The 21,874-nt window shown below is 37.2% G+C and overlaps 1 protein-coding gene across 3 annotated transcripts; it reads left to right on the top strand.

Moving 5' to 3' along the window:
• The first annotated feature begins 4,703 nt into the window (after nt 1-4,703).
• On the top strand, nt 4,704-21,542 carry TASL (TLR adaptor interacting with endolysosomal SLC15A4). 3 transcript variants are annotated; one of them, XR_004900913.1, is made up of 2 exons: nt 4,704-4,930; nt 20,010-20,072. XR_004900913.1 is itself a non-coding variant. In XM_028522966.2 (2 exons), the coding sequence occupies exon 2, from the start codon at nt 20,390-20,392 to the stop codon at nt 21,281-21,283; it is 894 nt and encodes a 297-aa protein (XP_028378767.1). In that variant the 5' UTR covers nt 4,704-4,930; nt 20,389; the 3' UTR covers nt 21,284-21,542. The 3 variants fall into 3 exon arrangements, 2 of the variants coding, with proteins under 2 accessions (XP_028378767.1, XP_035872354.1); XM_028522966.2 differs by lacking the exon at nt 20,010-20,072 and adding an exon at nt 20,389-21,542; XM_036016461.1 differs by lacking the exon at nt 4,704-4,930 and adding an exon at nt 20,389-21,542 and having other exon boundaries at nt 20,055-20,109.
• The last annotated feature ends 332 nt before the right edge of the window (nt 21,543-21,874 follow it).

Below are 21,874 nucleotides of genomic sequence, written 5' to 3'. Positions count from 1 at the left end.
TTTTTAAGGGTGCTGTGAGGCTAACAGGCACTTTTTTTTTAAAGATTTTATTTATTTATTTTTTAGAGAGGGAAGGGAGGGAGACAGAGAGAGAGAGAGAAACATCAATGTGCAGTTGCTGGGGGTCATGGCCTGCAACCCAGGCATGTGCCCTGACTGGGAATCGAACCTGCGACACTTTGGTTCGCAGCCTGCACTCAATCCACTGAGCTACACCAGCCAGGGCTCAGAATCTGCCTTTTCAACAGAATCTAAGTAATATTCCATGAAATAATGCAGAAAATCCTGAAAGACTCCAACAGAAGTGAAAATACCGGTACACTTTAAAGATATAGCTTTAAAAAAAATCCTCACCTGAGGACATTTATTTTAATTGATTTTAGAGAGAGAGGAAGGGTGAAGGAGGGAGAGAGAGGGAGAAAGAGAGAAAGAGAGAGAGAGAGAGAGAGACATCGATGTGAGAGGGAAACATTGATCGGTTACCTTCTCATATGTGCACCAACCGGGGACCAAACTCACAACCTGGGTATATGCCCTGAGTGGGAATCAAATCTGTGGCCTTTACGTTTAAGGGACATTGCTCCAACCAACTGTGCCACACCACCAGAGCAGATATAGCTTTTTAAGATGTCATAGAACAAAGGTAAACAAAACAAACCCATTAAGTGGAAATGTTGATATACCAACAATATATCAACAATGTTGATTTGGGGTTTTGAACTTAGCTTTGATCAGTTAGGCCGAAAAAGAATAAAATTAGATATTATCTAGGCAAGGTTATTTGTTGATTTACTTGAAGCAATCAAGGTATACCAGCTGAATTATTCTCAGAACTCTAAACATTTTTCTGCTTTTGAGCAACAAAAACTGACTTGTCTGTCCTCCAAAAAAGACATAGATTACAATATATTTGGGCTGGAGACTCAAATAAAGTTAAATGTTACTTGTTATAAAAAGATTGAAGAGGAGAGAAGGCTCCCAAACTCATTTTATGAGGCCAGAATTATCTGAATTCCAAAACGAGACAAAGGCATTACCAAAAAAATATAGGCCAATATCTCTGATGAACCTAGATGCAAAAATCTTTGACAAAGTATTAGCAAATCAAATTCAACAATACATTAAAAAGATCATACACCACAGTCAAGTGGGATTTGTTCCCAGGGTACAAGGTTGGTTCAATATCTGTAAATCAATTAACATGATATACTACATAAAGAGAATGAAGAATGAAACTCATATGATTATATCAATAGGAGCAGAAAAAAATTGACAAAATCCAGCAACCATTTATGATAAAAAACTCTCTGCAAAGTGGGAGTAGAGGGAACATATTTCAATATAATAAAGTTCATACACGACAAATCCATAGCTAACATACTCAATGGTGAAAAGCTAAAAGCTTTTTTCTTAAGATCAGGAGCAACACAAAGATGTCTACTTGCACCATTTTTACTCAACATGGAAAGGAGTAAGTGAAACTATCATTATTCGCAGAAGACTTGATACTGTATATAGAGAACCTTAACAATTTCACCAAAAACTATTAAAACTATAAATGACTTTAGTAAAGTAGCAGATGAATAATTAATATTCAGAAGTGAGTGCATTTTTATATGCCAATAATGAACTCTCAGGAAGAGAAATTAAGAAAACAATCTCATTTACAACTGTATGAAAAAAACTACAACTTGTAATAAATATAACCAAGCAGGTGAAGGACCTGCACTAGGAAAACCATAAGAAAAAAACAGAAGATACAAATATATAAATGGAAGCATACACCATGCTCATGGATTAGAAAAATTAACATTGTTAAAATGTCCATATAACCTAAAGCAATCTATAGATACAATACAATTACTATCAAAATACCAATGGTATATTCTCTGAACTAAAACAAATAATCCTAAAATTTATTTGGAACCACAAAGGACCCTGAATAGCCAAACTAAACTTGAGAAAGAAGAACAAAGTTGGAGGTATCATGCTACCTGATATCAAACTATACTATAAGGCTGCTATAATCAAAACAACATGGTACTAGACTAAAAAGAGACACATAGATCCATGGAACATAGTAGACAGCCCAGTAATAAACCCATGCCTAATATGGTCAACTAATCTACAACAAAGGAGGCAAAAATACACAATGGGATAAAGACAGTGTATTCAATAGATGGTATTGAGAAAACTGCCAAAAATTTGAAACTACACCATTTTCTTACATCATCTACAAGAATAAACTAAAAATGGATTAAAGACTTAAATGTGAAACTTTAAACCATAAAACTCCTCGAAGAAAACATAGGCAGTTAACTCTCTGAAATTACTCTTATTAATATATTTTGACTATGTCTCCACGGGCAAGGGAAACAAAAGCAAAAATAAACAAATGGAACTACATCAAACTGAAAAGTCTTTGCACAGCAAAGCAAACCATCCACAACACAAAAAGGCAACCTACTGAATGGTAGAACATATTTGCCAATGATACATATGATAAAGGGTTAATGTCCAAAAAATACAAAGAACTCATACAACTTAACACCAAAAAACCAAACAATCCAATTAAAAACTGAGAATAGGATCTGAATAGATATTTCTCCAAAGAGGACATACAGATGGCCAATAGACAAAAAAAAAAGTGCTCAACATCACTAATCACCAGGCAAATGCAAATTAAAATCATAATGAGGTATCACCTTACACTTGCCAGAATGGTTATCATTAATAAATTGACACACAACAAGTGCTAGTAAGGATGTGGAAAAGGGGAACCCTCATGCACTGTTGGTGGGAATGCAGACTGGTGCGGCCACTGTGGAAAGCAGTATGGAGGTTCCTCATAAAATTAAAAATAGAACTATCATATGACCCAGCAATCCCACTTTTGGGTATTTACTCAAAGAAACCCAAAACACTAATGTGAAAAGATATATCCACACTTATGTTCATTGCAGCATGATTTACAATAACCCAGAAGTGAAAGCAACCCAAGTGCTCATAAATAGATGAGTGGATCAAAAAGCGGCAGTACATATTAGTATATAATGGAATATTACTCGGCAATAAAAAAGAATAAAATCTTACCATTTGCAACAACATGGATGGACCTAGAGGGTAATATGCTAACTGTAATGTCAGACACAAAAAGATAAATACCATATGACTTCACTTATTTGTGGAATCTAAAAAACTACATAAATGAACAAACAAAACAGAAACACATTCATATACACAGAGAACAAACTGATGGTTGCCAGATGGCAGGGGAGTTTGCAGGGTTAGGTGGAAAAGGTGAAGGAGTTAAGAAGTACAAATTGGTAGTTACAAAATAGTCATGAGGATGTAAAATACAGTTTAGGGAATATAGTCAATAATATTATAATAACTATGTATGGTGCCAGGAGGTTACTGGAAATATCAGGGGGTCATTTCTTAAGTTATATAAATGTCTAATCACTATCATGTAAACTTGAAACTAGTATATTGAATGTCAACTGTAATTAAAAATAAAAATGGAATAAAATATGACTTAAAAATAATAATAGCTAATCTTCCTTTTAAAAAAAGATTTTATTTATTTATTTCCAGAGAGAGGGGAAGGGAGGGAGAAAGAGAGGGAGAGAATCATCAATGTGTGGTTGCTTTTCATGCACCCTGTACTGAGGACCTGGCCTGCAACCCAGGCATGTGCCCTGACTGGGAATTGAACTGGAGACCCTTTGGTTCACAGGCTGGTGCTCAATCCACTGAGCCATACCAGCCAGTGCAATATATGACTTATAACACAAGTTTTTAAGTTGAAAAAGTAATACATACACATTGTAGAAATTTCAAAAAGTATAGAGTATAAAGTAAGACTCATTCTCAAAAGGCAATTGCTTATTTCAAGTTTTTTGTCTGTGTATGCTTGTAGAAATATTCTAATTATAAGCAAATATATAGATTTCTTTCATATATATGCTTTTAAAAATACAAATTGGAGCATGTTATATTCTTGCTAAAGAATGTATTTTGGAAATCTTTTATCATTTGATGTTAAATTACCTCACTCTAACAATAGGAATATTGTTTCATTTGTTTAGCCAATATCCTATCTGTGAATTTTTTCCAGTTGCTTACTTCCTTAATGCAGCAAAAAATATATTTTCATATGTGCACAGGTGCAAATGTATCACATGGATAAATTTATAGAAATGAAAATGTTGGGTTAAGGGGTATGAATATTAAAAAAACTTCAACAAATACTGGGAAATTACTCTAAAAATGTTTACAATTTCACCAACAGTATATGAGAGTGCCTGTTTCTCCAAAACCTGGCCACAAAACATTACTGAATTTTTTCACCTTTGTTAATTTGAGAGAGAAACTATCTTAACTTGCATTTCAAAGAAGTATGACTACAATTGAGAAATAATACTTCTTAAATATTATATTTAGTGATGAAACCAAGAATTTTCTAAGTCGTATCTGACTTTGGCTGTTTTTTGGGAGGGGGGTCCCAGAGAATTTAGTTATAGGAGTAAGTTTATATTGACAGGGTTCTTACATAATGTGTAGTAATAAACTGTTTTAACAAGAGACAGTTTCATAGATAGGTTTCATTTTTTGAAAAAGGGGAAGAAACACCATTCTGCGGCTCGATGTGGGTTTGTCAGTTATTGCCAACCCCCTCTCTGGGACTTCCCACTGTTCTTTAGAACAAATCAGATGAGCAAAAACAACTCTTTTTCCATTGGATCATTTATAAAGAAAATGGAAATGCAACAAGCAGCTTAGTTTCTTGGTTTTTAGGAGTGAAAGCTATACTCACTCACCAAAGGCTTGCAAACATTTCTGGATAAAGCGCTGGCTGGCTTATTCATCTCTGTATGGTCAATCGTTGTGTTTCTGCAGGACCGAAGGAGCAGATTGGTTAGTAAAGGTAAGAAAAAGGAGGCAACAGGCCCTGCAACTGCTAACTTTTTCTGCCATCTCTCTTCTCACCCTTACTTAGTTCCTTTAACGTCAGAACTCAGATTTAATCTTATGACATGTAAAATGCTTTTTTTAGTTTACCAAATCAGACGTGAGTGGGAGTTTAAGTGAACATTCAACGGAACTGGTCATTAAGAGAAGTTAAGTCAAACACTTCTTTCTTTCTCTTATCTCCTCATGTTCACATTTGGGGCATTTCTAAAATATTTTTTAACCCTCCAAATTGACTGGTCTGATCAAATATTTGTTGTGAAATTTATTCAGTCCTTGTTCACTAATTCCTACACAGGTTTAGCTTCTGCGTTTTTAAAAGAAGGTCCACTGTACTTCCATAAAAAATAAAAAAATAAAGAAGGCTGAAAAACCTAGGCGGAATTTTGCAGGGACAGCACAACACTTGAGTTCAGTTATAGTGATGCAGTTTAAGAGAGAAATACAATCACAGTAAATTCCAATTGGATTTGACCCTCAATTATTCATCCAGCAAGCTTGTAATAAGTGTTTTCCTGCAAAGCAGGACGTACTCAAAGTGAATGTGATTTCAGTGATGCTTTTCAAATTGCCATCTGGGTGATTAGGGAAAATCTACTTGTTAGTATTAAAGACAGTGCATGCACATGCAGGCTTTTGTTTGAATTATCTTTACACTTGATTTTACACAAGAAGCAATTGTTTGAATTGTCTTTAGAGTTGCTCATTCTTTTCGTGTATGCGCATTTATCTGTGCTTGAATATAGACCTGGTTTGGTCTGTATGCTCATATGGATATTTTTAGAATGTTGTTTGCATAGGTCAGTGTAGGAACACTGTGTTTCTGAATTTGTGAAGTTTTTTGGAGTAGAGAATATTTAAAATCTGTGTAAAACATTCATTTACATTATAATGGTAATTTGGGAGATATACAAAGGTAGTGCACTCATTCTAATATCACTTTGATGTGATGTTTTCAATAGTTACTTCAAGTTACTGAACGATTTTCAATCACATACCTAATGATTATCTTAGATATCCAACGTATTGTCCCTCTAAGCTTTTCACAAACATGATAGAATGTACACTTGCTAACAATAGTTGCTATTCCCTCCAATTTTTGTTGTGCAAAGCTTCAAACCTATATAAAAATGTGAAGAATAGTATAATGAGTACCCATATTTCCATCATGTAGGTCAATTAGTTGTAGCTATTTGCTATATTTAAGTTTTTCTTTCTCTTTTTCTCTCTCTGTGTGTGTATGTGTGTGTATATATATATATATACATACATATACACATACACACATACACACATATACACATATATACATATACACATACACACATATACATGGTTTCTTTCTGAACTGTTTGAAGGCATATTGTAGGGCACATGGCACCTCCAAATTCTTGAGCATGTATGTCTTATGAAAAAGGGCAGACTTCTACACAATTATAATGCTAAGGAAATTTAACATCAGTAGAATCCTGTTCTATAACATATAATTCATATTCAAATTTCCCCAGTTACCCACATGTTTGTTAGAGAGCTTTTATTTTTTAAAGTCCAGAATTGAATGAAGTATATTGCACTACATTTGGCTTATATGCCTAAAATTAAGTGAATGTTATCATTAATCAACATAATTGACAATATAATTCATAGTGATTAACGATTATAACACCAAAGAAATTTAACACCAGTCAATATTATTATGAACACTTTTCTTATATTTCTAATCCTCTCATTTTGTGTCAAAATATTTTAAGAGCAATTCAAAAAATGATCTGAAATTTTAATATTTCCATTTGAGATGTAAAGATAGAATATGAAGAAAAATCCAAACTATGAAAAAATACATTTATTAATATCTCTGTACCAAAATTTACATGTTCTGAAGTAAGGAAATTTACATATCCAGATAAAGCTTTTGGAAGTAGTTGTTACCTTTGGTCATAAAGATCTAAGTAGAACCAAACAAAATTATTTATTATTTGGTGATTATATGGAAAACAGAGGCCTTTCACTTTATGATCTTAGCCATCAAATTTCACTTTGAGAAATTAATTCATTAAGTAAGAATCACTTAACATTTGATAGAAGAATAGACAGTGCCAAATTATGTTTTGTAACAAGAATTAAAATATGGATGAGTGACACTTTAGAGCATCTGTCAACATAATGCTACAAAAGATTAAATAGTAGGGATATAAGACAAGGTATATGATTAAGTGAATGGTTATTTCCAGCTCTAAAGACCATACACTTTCTTTTTTTAAAAATATATTTTATTGATTACAGTTGTCCATTTCCTCCCCTTTATTCTCCTCACCCTGTACTACCCCCCACCATCATTCCTGCCCCTTAGTTCATGTCCATGGGTCAGACGTACAAGTTCTTTGGCTTCTCCATTTCCTATGCTATTCTTAACCTCCTCCTGTCTATATTCTACCTACCATTTATGCTTCTTATTCCCCGTATCTTTTCCCTCATTCTCCCCCTTCCTGTTGAACCCTCCCTGTGGTAAAGACCATACACTTTCCAAGATTGAGGAAATTGCAAATTTTTTTAATACAGGGAGATCCTTCTTAAGGAAACCTCTTGTTTTGGGTAAAGTTCTTATATCATTCACTAAAAAAAATTTAAAACATGTAATACAGATTTGATTACAGTATTATGACTAGATTATGAACAAAATAATATTCAAGTTTTTCAATGATAACCTTTCAGTGATTTATCTGCAAGGCCCCCAAATCAAAAAGCTCTTGAAAAACAGGTTGGAATGATAGACTCTATAATTTAGATTGCAAGGGAAGTAGAGAAGTGGAGAGAAGAAATAGAGTACTTTGTGAAGGTGGAAGTATTAAAAAATAACATCCCTCGTATGTCGTCTACAGATAGCATTAATAAGACAGTTTGCTTCACCCTCAACTTTGAGGCAAAAAATGAATTTGCTTACCTGATTGCAAAGTTAAAAAATAATAATAATGTGTTGGAAAATGTCAGTGGAAGCAGTTAATCTCAAACATTGCTGGTGAGAGAATCAATTGGCCCAGGCTACTTGAAGGACAATTTGCAATAGCTGTGATCTAGTAATTCGGCTTTTCCAAATCAGGCCTAAGGAAACATTCACGGAAGCATATGCAGTGATTACACATAATAAAAAAGCAAGAAAAATCAGAATGTTCACCATGAGAAATGATTTGCTAACATAAGCTGTGCCTATAGGTGTATGATTTCGTAACTGTTAAAGGGCAGATCTATATAAGCAGACATGTTGACAGGTGGGAAACAAATTGCACCCCAGCTGGCTAGGCCCAAGATCTTCCATGGAACAGCAGATGCTGTCTTCCTGTCTTTAGTTCCATAAAGCTACATCCCATGATGGGGGAGGCAGCCCCATCCCACTGCCTCCATTTTTGTGTGGCTGTGGTCTTCCTTGCACCCTTTCTCCACCTAGCCTCATGGATGTCTTAGTTCGCCTGCATGCAAATTGTTCTTCCAGAGACTGGGTCTGTTCTGCTGCCTTATCTCCTCCAACTCCCCCACTGGTTCCAATCCCCAATCTTCCCGCTTGCCTTTTGCTATTGCCAGTTACCGCTTTATTCAAAGGACTGTCCCAGTGATTTATTTCACTGTTTAAGGTAGCAGCTGAATTTTGCTCAAGTTCCACATAATCCTGATAAATACAGGCATGGGCAAAAGTAGGTTTACAGTTGTTCAAATGGAAAAGGACATGCAGGTTATGATTATCACACAGCTTTATTAACTCAAAAGAACATCACAATGGCACAGTGCACTTAAGTACAGTCTCATAGAGTTCGAATTGCCAGTTTGCATTATTTACAGATTCCTGCAGTCTACTTGCTTTACTCAAGCACACTTGGGCACAGAGTTCTTTATTGCCATCAATTTCTTGGTTCTCTTAGGCAGTGGATCCTATCACCCAGCATGTGTGGTGTTTAGGAAAAGACTTCATCTTTGACAACACACTGAAAGAAGAAGTCCACGGGGTGAGGTCTGGTGACGGTGGTAGCCGTTCCACCAGCCCTTGTTGACCTATCCACCTGTTGTTGGGTCATTGTTCATCAAGAAACACTATTAATGGTACAATGTGGAGGAATTCTGTCTTGAAAAAACAAGTCATTGTTATCATGCCGTCTCTGTAACTGTAGTAAAATGGTGTCCCTTGGCATGGTGACATACAGGTCATGTGTAACAGCTGTATGGGAAAAATAGGTCCAAGTAGCCCTTTACATGAAAGACAGGCCTGAACTGTTATCCGCAGCTGATTCACTGTCTTTCTATCATTATATGGGTATTTTTTTTTCTTGAATGGCAGACACAGTTTGTGCCTATTTATAGCACCTGAAAGTTTAAAATGAGCTTTGTCAAACCATGTAATTTTATCAATGATGACATCGCCTTGTCTGTCTTTATTGAGAAGCACTTCACAGAATTGTAAGCAGCGATCTGGATCATCCTCTAATAACCGGTGATACAATCACGGCAGATACATTTTCAAATCTAAACATTGCATTAGATGACTCAAAGATCTACAGGAAGTGCTTAGCTCAATAGTAGCTCTTTGTTTTGATTTTTCTGTGGCTCTTTGTAAATGCCTGACTCACTAACATTTCATTGTCCTGGGTGGTAATACTGACCAGTTGACCACTTTTTGGAGCATTATAGATGGACCCAGTTTCATCAGATTTCTTGCACATTCTGTAAATTGCTTGTCTACTTAGTAAACGTGTATCAGATTCTTCAGCCCATTTCTGTCAAAACTTTTCAGCATTCTCTGTCTTCCAGAATTGTTTAAGAATCCACTTTCATTGGTTGTTGGTTAAATTACCAACCATCACTACTGAAAAGATAAATCATAAGTAAAAAATAGGAAATAATAACAATAATAAGAAGACAAATACAAATAAATAATACAATAATTAATAAATAAATAACAATACAAGAATAACCGTTTCTCCTACTCACAACTGTAGACCTATTTTGCCCACCCCTGTATATTGGGGTCAGGGGGAGAAAAATCTAGAATTGCTTTCCATTTGATGATCTTGGGTTCTACATAGATGGCTAGGGGCTCTGAAATGTTGATATATGAGATGAGACTTGAAGGGTATGAGTGGTGGGATGGGGGGGTGGATAGGGAACCAGGGCTCTCAGGACAGAAGAATAAATGCATAAATACCTGCAATGGACATGGGGTTTGGGAGAAAGTGGGAGAAGTTCAGTGTGGCTGGGGTCCTGTGTCCTGTGGGGCATAGGCAGAGATGAGACTGGGAAGGCAGATAAGGATCACATATCATGAGGGCCTAACGTGTATGGACTTTATCCTGGAGGTGATTGGGAGCTGTTAATATTTAAACAGGGCATCTGTAATATTAAATTACTCTGGTTGTAAAATTAAGGGTGAGATGATGCCAGGCTATAGCAGTGGAAATGGTTAAGGAAAGTATTCATAAGCTTAGATTAAAAGACGAAAGGATAAATTATTTGTATATGCCAAAGACATAAATATTGCTACACGGTTGGGACATATATGTAGCCCTCTGGGCCACCCTCTGGGGTGGGCACTGGCTGTCTTCCTGGAGCTTTTCTTTCTGAACTTCATTGTGTCTTCCTTCTTTTATTCGGCAGTACTCTTGTTCATAAATGGAGTCAGGGCTGATACCCTTTTCTTGGAAGGATTAATTGCTTGTCATGACTGTGAAATGAACTGCTCTCAACTATGCAGTAGTGTGATGTGCTTTAAGATCAGACCACATGCTTTGGAGTTTGTAAACTTGCACTTGAATCTTAGTGTTAGTGCTGAGTTGCTTTGTGACCTTGGGAAGGTCGTTTGTCATATCCAAATCTCAATTTTCTCATTTGGAAAACCCGGATTATGATCTACAGGGTGGGGTAAAAATAGGTTTACAGTTGTGAAAATGTGAAACACAGAGTTTATTCTTGTGTTATTATTGATTAATTATTATATTATTTTCCATATGAACAATTGTAAATGTACTTTGGCCCCGCCCTGTATACCTAAAATGAAGTATTGTTGGAAGATTGGGGTTATTGTATAGAAAGCACCTGACACAACTGGTGTTATTATTATGCCCTATCCAACTTATTGCATCTGCTTTCTTAAAAAAGATTTTTATTTATTTATTTTTAGAGAGAGGGGAAGGAAGGGAGAAAAAGAGGGAGAGAAACATCAATGTATCCATTGGTTGCCTCTTGCACGCCCCCAACCAGGGACCTGGCCCGCAGCCCAGGCATGTGCCCTGACTGGGAATTGCAGGCTGGTGCTCAATCCAGTGAACCACAGCAGCCAGGGCTGCATCTGCTTTTTTACTTAGGTCAAAGGTAGGGAAGCCATGGCTTATGGGCCAAATTGGCCGTCTGCCTGTTTTTATGAATTAATTTTTATTGAAACACAGCCACATCCATTCGTTTACTGATTATCTCTGGTGGCTTTCCTGTTATGGTGGCAGAGTAGATGTAACAGACACCTAAAATAGTAAATACTTGGCCTTTTATAAAAGTCATTTGTTGATCCCCAACTTAGGTTTTTCCAAATGTTCTCACCTTAGGTTTTTTAAGCTCTTCCCACTTTAGGTTTTCTCTTTGAATCCATGCTTGTGTTGTTTGGGTGTAAATTAAAAGTGTGTTTATGCACAGAAGCTATAATAACAACAGTTTTCTGAGGAACTATATAAATGCTAGCATAGAAGGATGAATTTATATTGCAATTTCTCCTGAAATCCAAATAAATGATTTAACAAAGTGCTGTACTTCAGCACATATTTCTAAGTTGTGAATTTGCACATAAGGTTAATTTTGGTATTCCCCTGTCTAGTAATGATTAATGCAGGCTAAATTTGCTTAGAACATCTCATCTGCAAATGTCCTTGGGTGTCTTTCCCATCACACTTAGCCAGTTACTGAGAATTATAAATATATTTAGATATTTTATATATATTGTAAATACACATACACAGCTTTTCTCTGATGAGAAACAAAAATTTAAGTGATACAATATCTTTGAACAATTGAAGTAAGACATTGGATCCAGTCTTAGTGTCTCACATGAAATGAAATTTAATAAATGTTAACAATTGTTTGAAGCATACACTGTATAGTATCTTTAAAGAGGCTGAGTGACATCATAAGACTTACATAGATAATCACTGAAATGTATTAAGAAAATATGCCAACAGTTAATCAAAATAAACCAAAATAACTTTCTCTATTTTTTAAAATATTGCTATTTATTTATTTTTAGAGAGAGGAGAAGGGATGGAGAAAAAGAGGGAGAGAAACATCAATATAGGGTTGCACATCCCCTACTAGAGACCTGGCCCACAACCCAGGCATGAGTCCTGACTGGGAATCAAACTGGCGACCTTTTGATTCGTAGGCGGGCACTCAATCCACTGAGCCACACCAGCCTGGGCTATTTCTCTATTTTTAAATTTTACAATGTCATGCTTTACAACACTGTTTTCACTGTAAAGGTACACTAAAGAGTTTTAATGGTGATTAAATTAGTAAACATACATATGATTTTTGTTTATGAGTTTCACCCAGTATTTATTACTCTGCTCCTACCTTTAGACTAACAGTCTTTGAAAAGCTGCTTTATCTTGCTCTCTGCTGCCCTCTGCTGCTAACTTTTCAGAAATGAATTTCTGAGTAATGCTCACCTAACCGTTTCTTTTCTCTTAATACAGTCATAAACCCCTGCAATATGAAAGTTTGAGGGGGCTCTATAGATTATTTAATACCACACATGAGATGTTGAGTCTCTGTGAGGTTAAGCGACAAGTGAGTGTGGGCTCTGTTTTCTGACCGTCAGTGTTTGAATGTCTGGTAACTTTGGACACATTATTTAAGTTTGAAAACTATAAAATGGACAGAATAGTACCTACATCTTAGAGTCTTTCTGGGGATCCATTGACTTAGTACATAAAAAGCACTTAGGATAGTATCTGGGTTGTAGCTAATGTTAGCCACTTTATCAACTTGCCTTTTAACTAGACTAAAACCACAGCTAGTAACAAGGTCAGAACTAGAATTCTGGTCCGTTGACTACCAGTTCAATAATTTTCTTGACCTAGTAAGCCTGAATACATAAGTACATTTTACCTGTGAATGTGAATTTTTTAAATGTGACCTGTTTAATACATTTGAAGCTCTTATAATCTTCACAAAGCTATGTCATACCGCAGCTCTTGCTTCCACTCATTCCTCCTCGTACGGTTCAAGGTAGGCTCCCCACAGAAATGATGACAAACACTCACAAGCTCCTCAAGCCTCCCATATAAATCCCTAGTGCCCGTACTTAGAAGATGATTTCACCATTGACTTTAAATAACCTCTCTAATGAGCTCCCTGCCTGAATCTCCAACGCACAACTAGACACTTACACTCAGAGAGTATACCTCTTGTCACACTCAAGAGAAACTAAACTAAACCCAACAGCTCCCTTTCCAGCTCCTCCTGATCTCCCCATTTTGGTCAATGCTAGTACCATTTCCCACCATGCCCAGACTCAGAGTTACTTTTGGCTGACTCCCTTCTCTCATTCATATTCAGGTCCAAGAGTCTTGGCCTCTCAAGTTCATTCCTTCTCTCCCTTTTCTGCTACCTCCCTCCTGGTTCCTGTCCCAATCATCCTAGGATGCTGCTGGATTCATCCTCACCTAACTTGAGTCCTTAACCCCAATCTCACTTTGCTGAAGTTTGTTTTGCACTTTACTGATCGATTACATCAAGCCTTGCATCAGCTTAGTTATCTGCCAGAGCTTTGTATTGTCTGCAGGGTAAATAGAATGGCTTCAGCCTTGCATGACCCTATTTACCTCTCTGACCTTATCTCTCACTCTGCCCTCACGGGAATCTTGTCCTTTAGCCATCAGTTTGTCTCTCCTTACACATTAGGACAAACTTTCTATCTTCCCATCATTGGACCTACATTGAGCCCCACATAACAGAATGGCAGGGTTCTTATTCTCCCAGAATAAAAGTACCAAGACAGTTCTCAGTTAATGACAAATAGGGCAAAGCATCCATTAGTCAAACCAAAATTCTAGACCTTCTTCCTTCATTATTGTGAAGGAGTGGAGATTATTTCAAGTACTCATAAACATCATTCATGTAAAATAAAACAAGAATCCATTAGGGTTGATTATATACTATGAAAAGAAATAGGATAAGTTGTGGTAGATTTGGGATATATCTGAAGGGGAACCAAAGGGTAATAAAGAGTGATTATGCAAACTGTAACACTTCAGTGAAGTCTATTAGGAGACCATGATGGAGAATATCACTTGCATCCCACTCAGACTGGCATCTATTACTGACCCACATGAGAATGACGACACAGGCCTCCTTACTTTTGTTGACCTTCTCTCCTCTGTCTCCAATGCTTCCTCCTTTCTCACTGCCCATTCCAATTTGCCTTGTTCTTTAGGGCCAAATAAAAATTCACTGTTTCCACAGTGATCTCTCTTTCTCTTCTTTGCCCTGAGAAAAATGCAGTATCTTTAACCACAAACTCAGCTGTGTAGGAAATGTCACTTTCCTCCCCCACCTTAGTTACTTGAAAAATATTTAATCCTTATTTTAATGAAAACATTAATCAAGTTATATATGCACACAATTTAGGTCCAATAATTCAAAGATGTTTGCTAGGAAACAAGTCTCCACCCCTTTTCCAAAAGCAACTACGTTAATCTCCTTTGACTGATTATTTGATATTTAGTACCATTTCTTTAAATAGCATGTGTGTGTTTCAACTTTTGGATTTTTTAGTTTTGGGTATTATTTGTTGACTTGTCACCATGAAAATAAGGATTTAGTTTCCTTTCTTCCCTGGCTTTCACTGAGTATGTACATCCTCTCACTGTGTGGACTGGCTATCCAGTCTGGACACATAGGCAAATACTGAAGACAATTTTTATTGATATTACATTGATGTAAATGATAACATATTATCATTTTTTTGACTTTCTTGTTACCCTGTGGTTATACTTTAAATTTGGTTACATCCATTTTCAGTGATTTATATATTGTTATGACTATGCAAAAGCCATTTACAATTCAGCTATGTAGTGAACCTCAGTTTTTTGCCGCACAACTTTTTTTCTTAAATTATGGGTTGGAAGTTATAATTGCCCTGCTCTGTGGTGTGCAATATTGTAGCCGAATGTGGCAATTTAAATTAAATTAAGATTTCAGTCACACTAACCATGTTTCAAGTACCTACTAGCCACATGTGGCTTTCAGCTATGGCACTGGACAGCACGAGTAGTGAACATTTCATCACCACAGAAAATGGTATGGACAGCACTTTCATCACCTCAGAGACAACCTGCAGAACCACACAATTAAAACCAAATTTGTTTGAACCATTCACACAGGCATTCTAGAGTTCTCCCAATAAAAGCAACCCCCCCCCCCCAAAAAAAAACAACCCAGAAGAAAAGAAAAGAAGTTCTATAAAGAGACGGTTTCAAAATAGCTAAACAAAATGTTTTAGCTAAGGGTCCCACTTCGTTACCACACATCTAAAAGTTTATGCTTGTGGTTCCCCATAATTTTAAAAAGATTTTATTTCTCTATTTTTTTTTTTTTTTTTAGAGAAAGGGGAAGGGAGGGAGAGAAACATCAATGTGTGGTTGCCTTTTGCACGCTCCCTACTGGGCATCTCGCCTGCAACCCAGGCATGTGCCCTGACTGGGAATCGAACTAGCAAGTCTTTGGCTTGCAGCCGGCACACAATCCACTGAGCCACACCAACCAGGGCAGATCCCCATCTTTTGATACTCCTTGAAAGGAGCACAGAAATGAATGAATTAATCAGATGTCACTCTAAAGTTATTGCAATGACAGTGATCATCCAGTGAACTGTAAATTGCAATTATCATTACCTGCCTTCAGTATTTTACAATCCTTTATGTTATCACCTTTACTATCTTCTAAGTCCATGCTGTTCAGTGTAGTGCTGTGTGGTGTTTTTAATTCATTTAAATTAAATACGTCTTGGCTGATGGGGCTCAGTGGATTGAGTGCCGGCCCGAGAGCCAAAGGGTTGCCAGTTCGATTCTCAGTCAGAGCTGGGTTGCGGGCCAGGTGCCTAAATAGGGAGCATGAGAGAGGTAACCACACACTGATGTTTCTCCCCCTCTCTTTCTCTCTTCCTTCCCCTCTCTCTAAAAATAAGTAAATAAAATCTTTTAAAAAATAAATTAAGTTAAATTAAAATTTAGTTTTATTAGCCATATTTCAAGTGCTCAGTAGCCACATGTGGCTATTGGTTAAATTTGGGACAGCACAGATATAGATTATTCCATCATTTCAGAAAGTTCTGTTGGACAGTGCTGGTTTAGATTTTTCATTTGCTTAGCTTTTCATAATTCACCACTAAAGTCTATAGGCAATTGTATAAATCTTACTTTGTGATGGACAGACTTACTAAGTTGTATTCCATTTCATCTTTATCTTCAGAAAGCTTCAGATCTATAACAACCAGTTAGGTTGCCTTTTGAGCTTATTGCATGGCTTTCATCCTGGAATGTCCTTTTACTTTCAACATGGCTCAGACTCTCTCTGACACTTCCTGGACCTAGGACAAAGAAAGGGGAGCCTCACTCTGCAGCCCTTCCATCTTCTCTTTCTAGTCTCGGCCACACCTCATGTTCAGCCCACATATGCAGTTTCAGTCCACAGCTCCAACAAAAGGGCGGGAGGAAGAGAGGGAGAGAAACATGTGTGAGAGAAATATAGATTGGTTGCCTCTCACACGCCCCCAGCTGGGGACCTGGGCCACAACACAGGCATGTGCCCTGACTGGAAATCAAACTGGTGACCTTTCAGTCCTCAGACCAGCACTCAATCCACTGAACCACACCAGCCAGGACATAAATAAAATCTTTTTAAAAAAAGAATTTTTAGACATTGTTATATGATCATTTTGTTTCTCATGTTGTTGAGAAGTCTGAAGATTCTGGTTCTTGGACTTTTTTTTGTCCTTTTCCTCTCTGGAAACTTCCAGTATTTTTTTCTTTGTCTCAAGTGTTCTACCATTTCACAATAATGAAACAAGGTATGATCTATTTTTACCCGGTATTTTGGGAACTCATGTCCTTCAGTTCTACGAATTATTGTTGAAATCTTTGGATTTCCCCTCTGTTGACTTGGGCCTCTTTCTGAACCTTCTGGTATTCAGATAATGGATCTTCTGGACTGGTTTTCTAATTTTATCTTTTCTCTACTATTTTCCACCTTATATTTTTGTTCTAGTTTCAAAATGGGAGCATCTAAATCTATGTTTATTTAATCTCTCTATTATTGGGGTTTAGTAATTCTACCCTCAACAGGTATCTCATAACTCATGGGTTTTGTAACATTCTTCCTTCTCAGGTCTCCTAAATTATTAGCCCTCAGCCTCCTACTTTCCAGCTTCTAAAATATGTGCTTTTGTTTCTTCTTCTGTTTCCCATTTGTGTGTGTGTGTATTATATCTTAAAAAACCACTTACTGCTGTTTAAGTGAACTTTAGGGGGTGGGAAATACATGCATATGCTTAACCAGCTATTTTTTCTTGAAATCTTTGCTTTTCTCTGCCTCAATTTGATCTCACTTTTGAGCTCAGCTCATGTTCTCCTGAGTAATCACTGTCAGTCAGGATTTTTTCAGTCACTTCAGGGCTCTGTCCTCTCTGGATTTACTAAGTTCCAGCTTGCTTCCATAGAGCCATAGGGTCAGTTGGGGATGTGCGAGTGGAGGGATTTTCGGTTGTTATCATTCACTCACACTGGCATCAATAGTAATTTCTTATCTTTCCTCTGACCCCTGGTGAATGGTCTGGAGAGATCATGTTTGTAATCATCTCATTCCAGATCTAGGTCTTCTCCAGGGTTGCAGACTCTGGTCAGTGTGCTGGTGTTCAACACATTTGATGAGCCAGCCTCTGATCTGTGCTCCCAGGTAATCTATGTGCCTTGCTCTCCTCCTGTTCCTGCTCCGTGCTGAGCAGGAGAGAATTTTGTGAGACTTCCTGCTTCCTCAGATTATACCTGGCACATAGGGCATACACCTGTTCTATTTTTGGCTCCCAAACCTATCTGGAGCCATACTGTTTGACTCCATGGGGGATTCTATCCACTGAGTGTATTGCTAATGCATACATAAATATTATGCTCTAAGTTTTGTATGTCTCTTTATTCTGAAGCTTTAAAGCTCAGGTAATGTATCTCAGAAGCCATTTCTCTAAAACAATGGTTTCTGCTGAGAGTTTCTGAAGCCAGTTTAGCAACCCAAAAGCAGAGAGTTGCGCTTCTGCTTTAGTGTTCTACAATAATGTACTGAGGACTTGAAGGGGGAAGGCCTTGGCTGCAGCCTGGGAGGGGTGGAGTGGTAGGGTCAGGACAGAACTGCCTCCCTATGAAGCCTTTATGCTAAACTTTGTTGCTCTGTTAATTCTCTTCTCATGTATATAAAGATTTGCCTTTCTACCTGGGGGTTCAGTTTGAGGGCAGAACGTACTTAGAAAGTTTTTTCAGGAAAGAAAACCATTTTCGTTATCCTTATAAGTGTGTCCAGCATACAAGAATTACCCCATGGATTTGTTGAAGAGTTTTAATTTTGTATCTTTATGGCACATCACTATGCCTAGAGTTGATAAATTTGTTGAATATACCTTGGAAAAGTTCCCAAAAGAGAAAACCAACATTGAAAATATTATGTTTATACAACTAAAACAATTATATTCATTATATTTATAAAATCTACTTTATACAATGAACAAATTTACTTGGGAAACAACTGCATGGATATGGAAAAGATGCTAAGATTTAAAAAGGAACCTTATGTATAGTTAAAATAATTCTTTTTTTAATTTTAATTTTTTTATTATTAATGTTTGAATCTATTTTCCCAACAATAAAATAATCTTTTTTAAATTTGACTTTTCAATTCACGTTCATGTTCACAGGTCTCTTTGAGAAACCCAGCTTTGAAGGACAAAGAGGACTAGTTTTCCTTGTCGTCTGTTGCCCAGCGCCAAGACTGTCTGTGTGTTCCTTTTTTAGAAAACACAGCTGCTGGTTTCTAGCCTATTCTAGTCACTCCAGACTCAGGTGACAACTGCTGAGGGTGGAGAGGGGATGCAGGTGTAGCGAAAGCTCGTGGTCAGAAAAGCTCTTCGGTAACTAGAGTAGAGGTAAACACATCAGTTGGGTGCAGAGACATTTCCAGGACTTATTGTGAGAAGTGGGTGGGCAGAACAAGAAATTCATCCTGGGCTGCAAAAGTATGTGTGGCTTTGTGGTCCCTCATACTGGGTTGATAGTGAATTAATTTCATACCATGCCATTGTTGTCAGTTATTTAATTCAAATGAACAAATATCTTTTTAGTCCCTCCTAAATGCAAACAACCATGTTAGTTCTGAGGGATAAAATACAAAGATGGGTAAATACTGCTCTATTTTCAGGAGAATTTGCCTCACTGTTTTTCTCATAACCCACTAGCTATGTTGCTTCCCCAGTTTGCAGTTTCTCAATCTCCATTTCCTCTGGGCAGGATGCAAATGCCTTTGCTTCACTCCTAAGGCCCTTTACGACCCAGTTCCAAACTATTTTCCCAGCCCCTTCTGCTTATGCTTAGCATCTTGGTAGATGGTGAATGTATCACACCATCATATTCTTTTATAATTCTGTGCCTATGGCTGAGACTCTTATTTAGTCTTCACAATTTAGCTGAATGTCATCTTCTCTGTGACACACCCTATAACTCCTCCCCCTTATCCCCAGGTGGTATTAGGGGATCCTCTTCTGTACTTCCTTTGTAACTATCACTATTTGAACCTGCAGTGATGTAATATTGGAATTGTTTTTTTCATCTAGTTTATTTTCTCCCATATTCGAATTTCCTGAAGGATGGATCTATGTCCTATTTATCTTTTTTTAAAGAAACATTTTATTTTATTTATTTATTCTTTGAACCCTTACCTGAGGACATTTTATTTATTTATTTGCTTTTTAGAGAGAAAGAAAGGGAGAGAGAGAAAGCTCGATGTAAGAGAGAAACATTGATTGGTTGCCTCCCATACACAACCCTACTAGAGATCAAGTCCACAACCTAGGTATGTGCTCTGACTGGGGATCCAACCTGAAACCTTTTGGTGTACGGGATGATGCTCCACCTAACTGTGCCTCACCAGCCAGGGCTGTGCCTTATTCATCTTTATATCTACAGCACATGCAATAGTTCTGGTACACAGCAGGCTCAGAATTAGTAATGGCTTGCTGAATGAATGAAATGGCATCATTTATTTCCTTTACTTTTTTTGATACATCAACTGCCAATTTTAAAAATCCTAGTCTTCATTTTCCCCATTGTTACTCACCAATTCTCTTTCCAGAATGCTGTCAGAAGGGTACCTCAGTGGACTTGCCTACCAGAATGACATCCCCTGGAGCTATGCATCTTACAATGAGAAGGTGGCTGAGGAAAAGGAAGAAGAGACAAATTCTGCTGCTCTTTCCTATTCCTCTGTGGATGAAACACAGGTCAGAAGTCTCTACCTGAGCTGCAAATCCTCTGGCAAGTTCATTTCTTCACTGCATTCAAGAGAGAGTCAACACCGTAGAAACCAGAGAACGACAGTGCTACAGACAAAGTCCAATCCTGTGTTTGAAAGCCCAAACTTGGCTGCAGTTGAAATATGTAGAGATCCCAGCAGAGAGACCTACTTGGTTCCCCCTTCCTGCAAAAGTATTTGCAAGAATTACAATGACTTACATATTGCAGGAGGCCAGGTGATGGCCATTAATTCAGAGACAACAGATTTTCCCTCCGAGACCAGTTTTGAATATGGCCCTTTGCTGAAATCATCTGAGATTCCTTTGCCAATGGAGGATTCCATATCAACGCAGCCCAGTGATTTTCCCCAAAAACCTATCCAGCGATATTCATCCTACTGGAGAATAACCAGTATCAAGGAAAAAAGCAGCCTGCAAATACAGAAGCCTATTTCTAATGCTGTGCTGAATGAATACCTGGAACAGAAGGTGGTGGAGTTATATAAGCAGTATATTATGGACACTGTATTTCATGACAATTCCCCTACCCAGATTCTGGCATCTGAACTCATCATGACAAGTGTGGACCAAATTAGTCTCCAAGTGTCTAGAGAGAAGAACCTGGAGGCCTCAAAAGCCAAGGATATAGTCATTAACCGCCTATTACAGTTGGCATCCACTGAAATCAGCACTCCTAGTCTCCATATTTCACAGTATAGCAATGTGAATCCATAGAGAGGATGCTTCCATTCCTCTTTCTCAACTACTCACAGCTAAAAGAACACTTCATTCATTTATTCTGAGAATGTGGAGGAGGAGTTTGGGAAGGAGTCAAGAGCTAGAGAAGTCAATGTTGGCTGGAGGTCAGGTGTGACTTAAGAGGAAATCTCATATTACACATGATGAAAGAATGTGGAAAGAGGTGCTATAAAGAATGATTTCAAAGCAAGGGTTGTACAGCAACAAAGCAAAAAACAAAAATGATCCAAAAAAAGGAAAGGTAGGATTCATTTCAAGGAGTATAGAAGTTGAAAAAGAAGACAAACCAAAGAAGAAGAGCACACATCCTGGCAAAAGTAAAAAGCCAAGGGTTTTGGGGCAATGAATTAAGGATATGCTTGTTACTCAAATAAATTCCTCCAAATTGGTTTTTTCATGAGGGAGATGAACTGTGGAAGGCTGGTATGTTTGAATAGAGAGAAAGCTTCAAAAAGTTTCAAAATATATTTAACTTTCCTTTCTATTCTGTATCACTAGATCACTTAAAATATATTCCTTATAAACATGAAAACAGTAGCAAATTGCAATTGTATTTTTAGTTTTGAA

Source organism: Phyllostomus discolor, chromosome X, assembly GCF_004126475.2.
Source record: "Phyllostomus discolor isolate MPI-MPIP mPhyDis1 chromosome X, mPhyDis1.pri.v3, whole genome shotgun sequence".
NCBI lineage: Eukaryota > Metazoa > Chordata > Mammalia > Chiroptera > Phyllostomidae > Phyllostomus > Phyllostomus discolor.
The sequence above is the reverse complement of the archived record's forward strand: the minus strand, read 5'-3'. Positions and strand labels throughout refer to the sequence as shown.